The sequence below is a fragment of the Choloepus didactylus genome, chromosome 4 (genome assembly GCF_015220235.1).
Source record: "Choloepus didactylus isolate mChoDid1 chromosome 4, mChoDid1.pri, whole genome shotgun sequence".
Classification (NCBI taxonomy): Eukaryota; Metazoa; Chordata; class Mammalia; order Pilosa; family Megalonychidae; genus Choloepus; species Choloepus didactylus.
In genome coordinates, this window is record NC_051310.1 from 6,565,739 (window position 1) to 6,580,250 (window position 14,512).

Below are 14,512 nucleotides of genomic sequence, written 5' to 3' on the forward strand. Positions count from 1 at the left end.
GGGCCTGGCAACAGGGGTGGAGAGGGGCTCGGGGCTCGGTGCCAAAGGACTGGGAGCTCGGGTGGGGACATGGGCCGGGATGACGTGACACCTGGGTGGGGGGGTTCCAGGGGTCAAGGGATGATGAAGTCAGTGACAGTGTTTTGACGGTGACGCAGATGGCTGACGGATGGGGTGTGTGTGGGCGAATGTGATTCGAACGACTGAGATGATGATGATGATGATGATGGGTTGGAAATCAATGTCTGCAGCAAGGTAAACACGGCAGGTAATACTCAATAAGGCTAAGGGTACAGATTCCTATCCAAAAAATTTAAGAAGCAAAATACTAACTGGTACCCAAGGGCTGTTTAGCTGCCCAACCCAAGAGCTGGAAAGCTAAACAGAGCTCTGTCCCATTTCTTTCTATTTTTGCAAAAAAGATAGAAGCTCTTTTTTAAAAAAAAAAGGCAAGTTCATAATTCAGAAGCTGGCTAGGTCTTTCAAGATCTGAGCATCATTAACTCAGCAACACAAACACAGTCTGTGGCTGTGTAGGCCAAATCTGGTACCACTTTCACCACAGAACCGGGAAGCCCCCCCAAGTGACAATTTCCACTAATCCGTGTGAAAACCTTGGTGAGGGTGTTGCTGCTACTCAGATTTTTTCGCCAGGGGCACTTGCGGTTCAAAGTGCATTTAAATTTCGGGGGACATCTCTCATCTAAAGGGCAGGAGGCGGGAAAGCGTGGGGCTCTGAGGGAGTGGGGAGGTGCTACATAGCAACTCCGAATCGCACATTGTGACTCCAAGGGGACATTTTTTTTTTTTCTCCAAATGGGAGGTGGGCCAGAAGGCCCCCCCATTTGGAGAAACGCAGTTAGGGTTTCATTTCAATATGTCAAGTGTGCATCCAGGATAGGCCAAAACCTTTCGGACCTCAGGATGAGACTAGGTCTTCATCAGATCCTAATTTTTAGAGTCAGGAACTACTTTGGTTTGTACTCCTCGTTCCAGATTCAAAGTTTTAGAGCTAGAGAGGACCGTGATGACAACTGCAGTTCAAGCCCCTCGGTGGAGAGGGGAGAACAGCGGGCCTGGGAAGGAAGGGCTCTCGCCAAGGGTCACACAGCGAGCTTGTGGCAGGGCGGGAACGGGGTCCCAGCCCCCCAGCAGCCAACCCAGGGCTCTCTCTGCCTGACACGCCGCGCACTCTGCGAAATCGCAAATCAATCAGAAAGATCTAGAAGGTTGCGGTGTTGGAGAATTTGATGTGAGTGCGAGTTGGATGTGGCGCGTGAGAATTAACGAACGAAAGAGATTTTAGCCTTTTCACAGTGATCGGTCGTGCACAGCACGCGTAATGGTTTCACGAGGGCTCCGTGGGCGAGACCCCTCGGAGAGGGGCCGCGGCACCGAGCCCTGGTTCTGTTGCCATGTTTTTTTTTGGTATTTTTTGATATTTTGCTATTTGAATTTAGAATAACATGCTTAATTTCTTTTACTTTTTGAAAGACAAAATTCTTATTATTTTTGCGTCATGCATTAATAGAGCGAGGGGCGGGGCGGGGTTCCCTTGGCATCAGTGTTTATCACGCAGCGACAGATAGACAGTAGGCGTAAGCATAGCGTTCACCAGATACGACACAAAATGGAGTGAATTCCACCACAAAGAGGAGCACAGACCACATATAATGAGCTCTGCGGAACCCCGAAAACAGAGAGGGGCTGGCGGGAGGGGTGCTGCTTAGATCTCCTCGTCGCCAGCCTCCTTGCTGAACGTGGCCATGCCGATCTTCTCGGGGAAGATGATGTTGACGGCCAGGTCCTCCCCGCTGTTGTACTGCAGCAGGAGGTCTTTCTTCTTGCGCAGCATGTGCTTGTAGCGCAGGTTGGACACCCAGGCCTCGCACTTGTTGAGGAAGATGATGCCCACGGTGGCCAGCACCACGAGACCGGTGAGCACGCCCAGGATGGTGAAGCAGAGGGCCTGGCCCTCGCTGAGCAGCGGGGTGCTCCGGTTGAGCTCCTTCATGGACACCTTCAGGATGCGGTGCTCGGGCTGCGGCACGGGCACCTCGTGCACCCCGGGCGTCAGGCGGTAGGTCAGCCCGTAGCCGCTGGGCAGCCGGACGACCTGTGGGGCCCCGGGCGCCCGCTTCTTGGCGCAGGTGAGACCTGTGAACTCGAGCTTGCACAGACACTCATAGCTCACCTGGGAGTGCTGCAGGCAGGTGCCCCCGTTCTGGCAGGGGTTGCTGGCGCAGATGGTCACGGGGCGGCTGCAGGTTTTGTCAATGAAGCCAGCCGGGCAGCGGCAGCGGAAGTCGCCCCCGATGTCGGTGCAGATGCCCTTGTTCTCGCACGGGTTTGGGGTGCAGCTGTTGGCCACGATCTCGCAGAAATTGCCCGAGAAGCCGGGGGGGCACAGGCAGGTGGCATGGGAAGCCTGGCCCTCGTCATCCACGCAGGTGCCTCCGTGCTGGCAGGGGGAGCTGCAACACAGTGGGGGCACGGTCAAGGGCCCTCAGGGCTCTGGGTGAGGACGGCGGGCGGATGTGCAGCTCCTCTTGTGCCACTGTGGCACAGGCTTGTGCAGGTGTGCAAGTGGGCCAGGTACACGGGGAGGCCTGCAAGGGGCCCCCATTCTGCACCGGAATGGGGTGCACACCCTGCACCCCTCACACCACCAACCTGCAACACCCCTGACCTCCTTTCCTTATCTCATTTCATCCTTCCAGCGGGAAGACTGGCGACTAGCCGCTGGACAGGCGGGGAAACTGAGGCTGGGAGAGGTAAAGCCATGATCACCAGCCCTCAGTCTCCCTCCCCAGATGCAAAGGGAGAACCAGGCAGGGGCGGGGGGCACTGCTAGTTCCCCACGTCCCAGGCTCTGCTACCCTCGCTCCTGCCATTTCCACCACCCCTACCCCCGGCCCCTTATTATTACTTTTATTTTTATTTTTGGCAGCACGGGCCTGACGGCTATTGTGCGGGAAAGCCCCGGGGACCTCCAAATGAAAGCAATACTTGGTCTGTCCACGCTGGCACAAGCCGGCATCCGCTCCGGGCAGCTCTTTAATAGTGGGTCCATTCACCCAAGTGCAGCTTGCGGACCGAAGCCGTTTGCTCAAAGTGGAACACAGAGCATTTAATGTAACTGCTTTTAAACGAGCAGGCCCTTTGTCATCTGATAAATGCCAAAACTCCAGGGAAGAAGGGGGCGATAAACACAAGAAAACAGCCTGGCTGCTGCAGGGCCAGGGCCCGGCTTGGAAGGCAGCTCAAGGGCCGTGGGCTCTGTTTTGACAGACCGATTCAAGTCTGTTAGGAAGAAAAGCAAAATATTGTAAAGGTCTCGCTCTGTTTTCTTTCTTCTTGCTAATAAGTAGAAACGCTGTTCAGTGTCACCCACCCCCCGCCCCCTCTGCATACTGATCGTCGGCAGCCGCCTTCCTGCAGGCACAGCGCGTGCCAACCCCCGGGCCCCCGCCGCCCTGGAAGGCTGGGTGAGGATGAGCTCGCTTTGCATTTGAGCTTCGGGGTCTGCCGAGGGAAGGGGCTCCCCCCACCTCCCCGCCCTGGCTCTGGGCCCGGAACTGGCTTCTAGTTTGGATTCAGACCCTGCCTCTGTCGCCACCTCTCCTGGCCCTGGCTTAAGTCCCATCAAGAGCAGAAATGGCTCGGTGCAGCCGGGGAGATAAGGGATGTGAGAAGCGCCGCAAGAGAGGAAAGGGGCCGTCTGTCTGTCTGTCTGTCGGCTGTGCCCACTGCCCAGAGCTCCCAGAGCCCCCGTCTGATCCCATCCTCCACCCTGACCTCCCCCCACCCATCCAGCCCCCTCTCCAGACATCACAGAAAACCCTAGGGCTCCCCAGTGCCACCAAAGCACCCTGAGACGATGGTAAGTGGGTTTCACACACAGACCCCCAAGCTCTGTCTTCCTATTGCATTGCCTTTAGAAGATCAGGCAGTTCCCTGCTTCGCTCGTCCGCCCCAATCTCCTGCCATCGACGTGCACCGGGACACGGGGACGTCACAGGTGCCTGAAATCACCTGCCAGAGCCTGGGAGAGAGACGGGACTGTGTGCCCCCCCCCGTGGGAGCCCTAATCCAGGATGGGCCCCCACGGGGTGGCCGCGACAAGCACACACTTCCCTCTTTCATCAGGGACTGGTCCAATGGGGCAAGGCTGAGAGGGTCGTCAGGGGACGGGCAGCAGCGTGGGCCACGCCACACGGAGTCACAGAAGCACTCACCCGTTGACCAGGCAGGGGCCAGCCTTCTTCTCACAGAGCCGCCCCGCGAAACCGGGGGCGCAGGAGCACTCGTGGCGGCCCCCCTCGAGGTTCACACAGGTCCCGTTGTTGGCACAGGGGGTGGAGGTGCAAGGCCGGATATCTGGGGGGGGGGGGCAGAGAAAACCCAACCTGATCAGCCCCTCCCGAGAGGCAGGAGGAGAGCTTCTGGGATGGAGGGGTGGGGAGGGGGGTAAGGGGCGACACGCCTGGGACAGGGACCCCCAGTGAGTGCCCAGATGGCTCTGGCCAGGGCCACTGCCGATGACCACCAAGGGGCTCCTGAGGAGGAAGATGGAGCAACCCCATGTCCCCAAAATGCCAAACTGAGTAAACTGAGTCTCAGAGCACTGAAGGGTCTCCCTGAAGAAGGTGGCAGGGTCAGAGACCAGGAAAGCATGTACACTTTTCCAGGCATGGGGTCACCCCAGAAGCCAAGCACCAGCCAGGTGCATGACCTTCACCACAGACCCCCCAACCCCTCCCCCAAACCAGTCAGTGGTGCTGAGATTCCCCGTTGCCACACTCGTACGGGGAAGTGGGGGACAGAAAGGAGACAAGCCACCCCTTTCCACCTCAGCCCCCACCACTCGGTGGACCGGTCCAGCCCAGCCCTTGGGAAAATCGCCTGCAGATCCCAATTTTTCATCAAAGACGGGAAAGGGGAAAGGAGATGAAAAGATCCCTGCCAGGAATCCAGAAGCCTGAGCTGTCCCCAGCTCTGCGACCATCCCGGGACCTCTTCCTTTCTCTAAGGGTCTAAATGAAGAGGGCTCATGATTTAAAAGAAAAAAAATAGCAGCCTCTTTTGAAGGCAGCAAAATCAGAACCACTGAGTGCTCTCCTGTTACACGGGCATCCATGGAGGCTGGGACACTTCCCCTGCCTTTTTGCACCTCCTGTCGTGCCCACTTCATTATCCGGGGCTTGGGGCTCGAGGAACAAAGGGGCCCAGGTCAGGGGCTCTCCGACGGTGGAGACCCCAGCTCCCCGGCAGGGCCAGCAGGGACCTTGTCTTGCCCTGTCTCCAGCCTGCTGCTGCGTGGCAGCGGAGCTCAGCAACTCCCCATCCCGTGCCTCAGTCTCCCCACTTGTAAAAGGAGGGGGGCTCAATGGCTGATTTCTTTAGGGAGCTTTTAGCTCTGGTTTTCTATAATTTGAGCTGCTGCACCTGCCAAATTGAAAGCCAGGGCTGGCCAGAGATGCAACAAGTAAAGTGGGGAGGCAGAGGGGCAGATCCCCCAGTGCTGCGGCCACTTGTGCAGATTTTGTCCTCTCCTTTAGAGAGAACTGCACTCTCACGGGGGGGGAGGTGACAATCAGTCAACAAGGGAAAGAACTGATCACCACCTGACGACTCTCCTGTGCCCATGAGGTTCTCTTTCGGAACCCGGCGTGGTGCAAGGAATCATAAAGAGGATTTATTCCTCTGATTCCGGGACGGCAGGCAAGGCTTTAGCACACAGTGCCTCCCCACCACTGCCTCCTCAGTCTCGGCTTCTGGCTCTCCGGTCACTCAGAATCTTAAATTAAAGCTAAAGAGCTGGCCACCACCCCCAGCCTGCTCCCTGCTCCTCTCCCCACAATGCCAAGCCTTCTGGGCTGAGGATCAGGCCATCTTGCCCCTCCTGGACCCCTAAACCAGAAGTAGGGGTGAATTCATCTGCTGTGAGGCAAAGGCCGCCTGGGGTCCCTGCAGGGGACAGCAGCTGTGGCCACAGGAATGCCTCAAAAACGGGGAAGGGAGAGGGCAGTGGATTTTCCAGGGGGCTATTCTCTCGGAACCCCAGATTTTCCACCTATCCCCAAGCCAGAAAGCCCTTTGTCAACCTACAGGGAAGGGACGTGCCATGCGGAGGGGGCTTTTGTTTGGAAAATTCCAGCAGAGGGGAGTCCTGGGCTTAGATATCAAAGGGGTTGGGGCTGCAGGTGAAAAGCCTCTCTGTGGCCCCGATGGTGGCTTTTCTGGGACCCCCAGGATGGAGCACTGAGCCGCGGCTGCTGCCAGGGTGCGGCTGTGAGGGGCAGCTGAGCTGCTGGCCGAGCATGAGTCAGCTGCTGGCAAAATGCTGCGCCACATCGGAAGGGGGGCCTTTGGAGGCCGTGAGACAATTGGGGGGAGGGGGCGGCTCCAGGACTGAGAGTCAGCCTTGGCCGGGGTGAAAACAGGTTCTTAGGTGTCCCTTAAGGGAGGACCTTAGGGGCTGTCAGGGAGAAGAATTCCATTTCTGGGGCCAGGAGGGGTCCTTTTTTTTTTTTAGCCTGGCTAAAACCCTCCAGCAGGTCCTTTGCCTCAGTTTCCCTGGTACCACAAATGCCCTGGTTAGCGCTCGTGAAGGGCACTCTCATTTCATGCGACACAATCACAAGAGGGGCAAGCTGCCTTGTGGGGTCCCCAAGGGGCATCCTTGTGCCCACCCTGTGAGCAACACCAGGGAGTCGCCACACGGGCTCTGGTCACGTTGAGGGCCAAGGACAGAGGCCCCCGGCGGCTGCCTAGGCAGCTGGGAGGTTTTTCCCAGAACTTTATTTCACCCGGGCTTCAAGACTGCTTTTGCCAAAGGATGGTCCCGAAAATGCAGGGGCAGCCAATTCTCAATTGCCCGGGATAGGGGAGGTCAGGGGTGGCATCCATTCGCGAGGCCAGCAGGTAACGCCAATCTGCAACCTCACCACCTCCCAGACCCCCCCAGACCTCCCCTACCCCCAACCTCTTCTGTCAAGGCCCCCAACCCCACCCTGGTGCTCCCAATTGAGTTGCTGTCCCCCTCCACTTATGCTCCCAACCTCCCCACCTTGCATTTGTTTATTTGTTAGTTCGCTTTTTGCTGCCTCCTGTGGTTTTGGGGGTGATTATCTTAGAGCCTTAGCTCTGCACACCCCTGCATCCTTTACCCTCTGTGAGGCCCAGGGACCTACACAGGTTGCCCAACCCCATGGCCCCCACCCTCTCAGCTCTGTGTGTGTGCTGGTGTTGTGACTCTTTATTCAACAAGCAGCCCCCCACCCCATCCCACCCCAGTGCCTTCCCTGGAGGCTGGGTGCTGGTGGTAGAGGTGAGCAAAATTAAGTCCCTACCTTTGAGGAGCTCTCGGCACCAGACAATTAAGAGTTTGGGGCGCCAGGTGTGCAGACTTTGGGGGAGAAGGAGGGCAGGGATGTTGGGAGGTGGGTGCTGGGTGAAGGCAGCGACACAGGCTCACCTATGTCGCAGAGTTCCCCGTCCCAGCCATCTTTGCAAACGCACTTTCCAGGTTCGTCAGAGCAGATCCCATTGACACAACCAGGAAGGGGCACGCAGTCATTACACAGGGGACCACTCCAGCCAGACTGGCACCTGCGTGGGGAGGAAAGATGGGGATGTATGACTGGGGCGGGGTGGAGGGGGGCACAGAGGTGGACAGGGAGCCCAGGACAGCTTCCTAGGGAGCCAAGAGCCCTGGGGGTCTTTGCACAGTGCCAGCCAGGGGGTACTGGGAAGCAACTGTCAGTCACCTGAATGGAAAAGCTCAAAAAGACGTCACATGGAGGAGCAGACAAGCAGGGGTCCCTGAGAGCCCCTGAAGCTGCTGCGTGTTGCCACAGTGGCCCGCAGTGGTCTCACCCTGCAGGGGCTGCTCCAGCCTCCCCAATTCTGGAAAAACAGGTCCTAGCTGTGGCAGATCCTCAGCCCCTGCCCTTTTCTCTCCACTGGGTTCCCCTAACACTCTCTGCCTGGGCAGAGACCACCGCAGTCCAGGGACCCCCCCCTCCTTTTTTTTTTTTTTTTTGCCTGACTCTGTGACTCCCCAGGATTCTGCCCTGGTCCCCCACAAACTGCCTCTTGGGAGCCACTCCGTTACCTGCAAACATTGTCATCTGCGCAGAATCCATTTAGGGGGTGGCAAGGCGGGTGGCATTCAGCTCCTGAGGCATAAGAAAGACGACACAATTCACCCCGTGACACCCCTGAGATCCAAGGCAAAGCTGCTTTTTTCCCCAACAGCCTACTGCTGCCCTTGAGGATGCCAAGGAGCCCCCAGGGTCTCCCAGCCCCACACACAGTGAGCACACAGTAGGCTCACAGAGAGTGCTTCATATCTGTGGCTGGACAGTGTCTCAGCCCACTCGGGAAAATATCTTTACCACGTTGCTGGGTTGGGGTGACCACATCGCATCCCCTGGTTCTTACCAGCAGCTCAGACACCATTTTCCCCCCAAGAAACAAACACGCACGCACACACGCAAGACCAAACCAAACCTCAAATCCTCCTCAAAGTGGGGTTGGGGAGCCAGTAGACAGAGAGATTTGACCCCCGGGCTTTTGGTCAAATCTTCACTTTTTGCAAAGTGAGCTCAAAGGGGAAGGGCACATTTGGAGGTATTGAACTCTGGGAAGCCCAGACAGGTTCACCTGGCAGGCTCACAGGTATGGCGTCTGGATTTTTTTTAAGGCTGTCCCAGTTAAGCCAGGCATACGGGTCAAATTTCCCCAAAGGCCCCTACCTCAGGCTCTTCGCATTAAGGCTGGCAAGGATTTGGCACAGCGGGCAAAGGTTGTGACGCTGTTTAATAGGCACCTACTGTGTGCATTTAGTCAACTCACCCTCCAGCTTTCCAGACGCCCCCCCCCCACAATAACCACTGGTGCAGTAAGGGGGGGCACTGCGGGGAGGGGGCACCCCTCCCGCTGTCAGAGACAGATGGCCGCTGCAGACAGAAGTGTCGCAGCCCCTCACCTAGAGAAACGCCACGGGGAGGGGCTCGGGCTGGGCTCTTGGTTGGGGATTTGGGGCTACCACAGCCAAGTCACCCCCCACTTCTCCCCAGAGACCTGTTTCCGGAACGGGGCACACAGGGACACCCCAAAGTTGCACCCAGAGCATTTTTACAGAGGCTCCTCCAGCATCACCTCGTTTCTCCATGCCTCCTCTCCCAGCGCACCGGCACCCTCCGAGCACACTTCTGCGGGGCGGGAAGGGGCTGGGGGGGGGGTCCCACACCTCCTCCCTGCTCCCCCGTCCCCGGGACCCCAGAGCCGGGCTGGGCATGCGAGGGCGGCGAGAGGGCGAGGCAGGCACAGCGCAGGGCTTAGGGTTAGGCGGGACCGGCGGGAGTTGGGGCGCGCCGGACGGGGCGCGCGGGGCACCGGCAGCCGCGGGGGGCGTCGCAGGCTTCGCCGGCGGGGTCGGGGGGCGCTCACCATGGGCGCTGGGGCCGAAGGCCAGCAGGAGCAAGAGGACGTGCAGGAGGGCTCCGGTCGCGGTCATCGCGGGGCGGCCGGGGTCGCGGTCCCGGGAGCGGGGCGGGCGCGGGTCCGGCTCCGGGCGCCGCGCTGGGCTTCTGGTTGCGGACGCGGAAGGGGGCGCGGGCGCGCAGCGAGGGGAAAGCCAGGGCTGCACCGGGCTGCGCGCTGCGCTCTCCGCCGCCGCCGCCGAGATGCCGCCGCCGCCGCGCGCGCCGCCCTTTTCTTACCGCCTCCCCCCCCCCGGCCCCCGCCCCCCGCCCCCGCCACCGCGCGCACGGGGCCGGCGCCGGCCAGTCCCGGTGACCCCCCGCCTCTCGCGGGGCCGCCCCCCACCCACTGCGGCGGCCCGGGCAGGCGCCCACACGCGTGGGGGCACACACCACGGGCCCAGGTACCCTGCGCACGTTGAGCACACGCTGCTCACACGGGACGGCACACGGGCCCGCCGAGGACAAGTCGCCGGGACCGAAGAGGGGCCGGGCCGCAGACCCCCGAGAAGGGCTCAGGGGCTCCCTTAGAATACAAAAGCGAGGGCAGGGACGCCAAAACACTATTGCAAAGTGCCCGGGCCCGCATGTCGTGGGACGTATAGCCAGAAAAATCACGAATGCACACTCCGAAGAGGTAGAATTTGCACGGAATCACACACACCCCGGGAAATACACTTCAGAAAAGCCTTAGGGGCCCAAGCCCCCGAGCCATAAAGACACAGGAGAATACATACGCACTTGTAGCAACACACACACCACCACGCAAACACACACTGCAACACAAACGCACGTCACAGAAACAGCCGGGAGAGCCCCAGGCTCACTCACGGATAGCGGGGATGTGAAGTGACCGACACTAATGAAACCCGAGCACGGCCCAGTGTGAGCCTGCCCGTCCACCAAGACACACTTCAGAGCCACGCACACACCTAAACATGCAAATACACAGGTGCACACACAGACCCCCAGGTCTGTGTCTCGTCATGCATCCACACACCTACGCATGCACGATCAGGGGCCTTAGTCATGCCGAAACACACGGCCTCTCCTGCACACACACACAGCCACACGCCGGATGGGCCCAAGCACTCACATCTGATTGTGCAGTCACAGAGCCTGGGCTCTCGGTTACACACTCACAAACATGCGTAGACAAACGACTGCTCAGAGCACAGATTACCCCCAATACACGCACACACACACGATTGCATTCATCTTCATCCACACTGACTCCTGCGTTCTCTGAGCAGCTGCCCCACAGCTCCCCCAGTTCTGGAGAAGGGGACCACGATGTCGTGTCCTGTGGATGGGTCATTTGTGCATACTTAATCAACATAGCCTAATTTACACACAGATCCTGGGTCCAGAGAGTGAGTGCCCACCCAGTTCATGGCCTCCCCCTCCCCACGGTGGTGGTGGGGGGCCTCTGCTCCTCTGCCCCTGTGGGTGGGGGGATCTTTGATCTCTGGGCCATCTAACCTGGCCCTTGTGGGCTTTGAGGATACACTGACAGTCCTGGGCAGAAGGGGTGTGGAGAGGCGGCCAGTGGGGGCTCCCGGGATGGCAGCTGGGGCGAGACTCAGAGCTGCCCCAGAGGCTGCAGGGAAGCCACTGCCCCGAGTGGTATCTGCCTCTTCCTTGGTGTTCTCTGCAGAGAAACCAGACAGGTGGGGGCCATCGAGAAAGCTTCAGAGAATGGCCAGAGGTTACCCCGCTCCCTTCCTCAAGTGAAGAAACTGAGTTTAGAGGCAGACAATCTTTGCCCACAGCCCCTGGGCTAGAACGAGAGTGGTGGACAGGCCCGAGCCTGGAGGTCCAGCTGTCCATGTGACAGTCACCAAGTCCTCCCTGACCACCGTCTTCTCTTCCCTGACCTCAGCCTCCAAAATTATCATGCCCAGTGGACAGCCCTGACAGCCCTGGGTTCTCAGCCGGCAGCCGGGGATGAGCAGGGGAGCTGGGGACTGAGCCGTTCCTGGGTGGGTGGGGGCGGGCCCTACCCGGTTCTGCCAACACCATGGAGAGAGCCGCCACTGCATGGGGAGCAAAGGAGGGGGAACATTGAGTGTGTCCCACCCAGACCCCTTGCATCTGCTGCCCTCCCTGACCACCCGCCACCCTACCACCAGTTTTGGAAACAGTGGGAGGTGGGGAGGGGGCATTCTCACCCAAGGGAGTCAGTGTCCAAATGTCACAGGCTTAAGCCCAGCTCCATCCTGCCTGCAGAGGGCCCTGGGCCAGTCCCACCCGTCTCCAGCCCGGCTAGCCCAGCTCCCATGTCCTTAAGCTGGGATGCTGCACCTGCCCCAGAGAACTCCAGCTTCCTCAAGAAAACCAGTGTGTCCCAGACCTGGCCATGGCCCCTCCCTGCCCCTCCTCCAGCCCCTGCCCCAGCCAGGGCGATCCCTGGGGGCTGCCAACTTCAAGAAGCCCCTGAGGGGGGCGGGGGGCTTTCCTGTCTGACGGGACCTGCCACCAGCGAGGGTTCCATTAGTCTGCTCTGGTCTCAAGGAGGCATTTGTACATTCCGGAGGCAGATTTCTTTTCAGCCGGCAGACCGGAGAAAGGGGAGTTTAGGACCCGTGAGGGCTGGCGGGGGCGGGGGGTGCTGACTGTCACAGGCTTCAGAGCTGCACAGAAAGCACGAAGATGCCACCCTGACCCCTCGGGGAGAAGCCGGCCCCCTGCTGCTGGCGAGCAGACCCTGCGGGGGTGGGAGTGCAGGGCGCCCCCTCCTCCGTCCGTCCGTGCCACCCTCCATCCTCGGAGCGCCCGGTGCTGTGGCCGGCACCCCGGGGGGACCACAGAGAGCAGGCAGTCGCCCCCGTCCTCAGCCCCCCAGTCAGCACAGCATGCGTGGCTCGGCGGCTGGGTCGGACGGAATGCGGGGTCTTGGCCTTGAAGCCGGGCTCCTTCCGTCTTGACGAGCCAGAGCAGCTCGGCCTGGAGCGGGAAAGCGGGGGCAGCCCCGGGGCTGGCAATGGGAGAAAGTTTTCCAGGGAACCAAAGAAAGGGTGCCCTCTCCCCACCCTCCCTCCCCCTCCCCTCCCTCCTCCTCCCCTCCCTTCCTCTCCCCCATCCCTCTCCCCACTCCTCCTCCCCCTCCCTTCCTCTCCTCTCCATCCCATTCCCCTCTCCCTCTATCCCTCGCCCTTCCCCCTCCGTCCCTCTTCCCCCTCCTCCCCCTCCCCCTCCCTCTCTCAACACTGCCCCAGACCCCTTCACCCTTGATTAAAGACACAGAATCCCTGATCAGGGGCTCAGAGACCAGCCAGTGCTGGGTGCACAGGGGTGGGGGCAGGGCAGATGCTCCAGGGGCTTCCTCCCATCTTGACATTCTGCTCTGCCCCCACCTCCAGCCCCCAGCCCTATTGAGAATCTCTCCACCCTGAAGCTCTGTTTCTGCCCAGGCTGGATACTGCGTGTGTGTGTGTGTGTGTGTGTGTGTGTGTGTGTGTGTGTGTGTGTTCCAGTCCTAGTGGGACATGTACCATTGTGCAGATGGGAGAACTGAGGCCCAGCGAGGACTCATGTTTAGGCCAGGCCCCGCTGCCCCGGCGCCTCCGCCCCTCGCCCCTCCTGGCCCCTGCCCTTCCGTCCTCCCTCCTGGAGTCGGGCCGTTCCCCAACACACGGTGGCTGGTTTAACAAGGGGAGGGCTGGTGCCCGGTGTCTCGGGGCAGCCAGGGAGCATGTCCCCCCTCCCCCATGACCCGATCCCCGGGTTAGGGGGTCGATAGGCCAGTGGCGGGGTGGGGAGGCTACTTTTCCGCCTCTCCCCAAATCCTACTTCCAGTTGAGAGCCTGGTTTATCCCCATGGGGCTGGGGCTTGGCAGAGGCCACCTCACTGCGTCCCAGGCTGTCTGGGGATCGCAAGTCTCCTTCGGGAGAGGAGGGCACTGAGGCCAGAGACCCCAGACGCTGCCGTGGAGCCAGGATTCGAACCCAGGACTGCTCCGAATCCAAGTGCCAAGCGAGCTGGGCAGGGAGGCAGGTGGGAGGCCCCCGGGGCCATGGGCTGGGGAGAAGCTCAGCAGACACCAAAGAGGCACACAGCTGCCACGACTCAGGTTATTTTTCCAAGCCCAGAGTTCATCTTTGGCGAGAGACATTCTCCTTTTTTCTGCCTAAGAGAGGGAAGCCGGGGGTGGAGGAGAGAGGAAAATGCAAGGCTCACTGGGTACATTCAGGTTCCAGAACATGGTGGTTTCAAGTTCAATCAGAGAGAAGCCTCTTCAGCCTGAAGTGGCTTTGCGATCAGCTGAACCCCGGAGAACGTGGCCACGGAGGGGCGCAAACCACGGCCACGTGCGTGGGGCCTGGGGAGGTGCGTGACAGCCCAGGCCCACTCCAGGTCTCTCCAGGGCTGCTGGGACGACAGGGGGCGCGGAGCCCCGCGCGTGTACCCGAGGACCCCTCACAGACCTGCACGTGCCACCGGGTAGGGGAGTGGGGAGGGAGAGAAAGAGCACAGCTCCCCCAGGCCCCGCCGCTGGCTCTCGGGAGTGGAAACTACCAGAAAAACAAGGGGAGGGGAAGGTGCGTCAGTCTGGGTCCATATTTTGTTTTGGCTCCTGCGGGGGTCGTACTTCTCCCCCAAACAGAACCGATTTCTCGTCATCAATAGGATTCAAAAATAGATTTTCTCGCTTCCGTCCTCGCTGTTGGATGTGACATGGATATCAGGCTCGCGGGTCTAATCGTCCACATAAGCAACCAAATTACCCTCTTTAAGGGTGCCACTGAGTCATACAGCGCGTGGGGAGCTCTGGGGATCTCAGGAGGGCGTCAAACGGGAGGGTAAATTCATCCCCACCTGGGGGGAGGAAATCAGGACCAGAGCAAGTGACAGTCTCTTTCTTAATCGCTCGGCCTGTCAACACAGGCTTTGCAAAAAGTACAGCAATTTTCAATCATCAGAAATTCCCAGAGGTTGATTTTCCATCCCACAGAGGCTCACCTCTAGAAATGTGGTCTTGGGCTAAGCTCCTCCTGTGTGCCTGGGGTGCACCAGGGGC

The 14,512-nt window shown here is 59.8% G+C and overlaps 1 protein-coding gene across 1 annotated transcript; it reads right to left on the reverse strand.

The window, feature by feature from the left end:
* Nucleotides 1-1,478: 1,478 nt before the first annotated feature.
* Nucleotides 1,479-9,679, reverse strand: DLK1 (delta like non-canonical Notch ligand 1). The gene is made up of 5 exons (XM_037835240.1): nucleotides 9,460-9,679; nucleotides 8,120-8,183; nucleotides 7,481-7,614; nucleotides 4,239-4,380; nucleotides 1,479-2,474 (listed from the first exon to the last, which is right to left on the reverse strand). The coding sequence occupies exons 1-5, from the start codon at nucleotides 9,524-9,526 to the stop codon at nucleotides 1,727-1,729; spliced, it is 1,155 nt and encodes a 384-aa protein (XP_037691168.1). The 5' UTR covers nucleotides 9,527-9,679; the 3' UTR covers nucleotides 1,479-1,726.
* Between the last annotated feature and the right edge of the window lie 4,833 nt (nucleotides 9,680-14,512).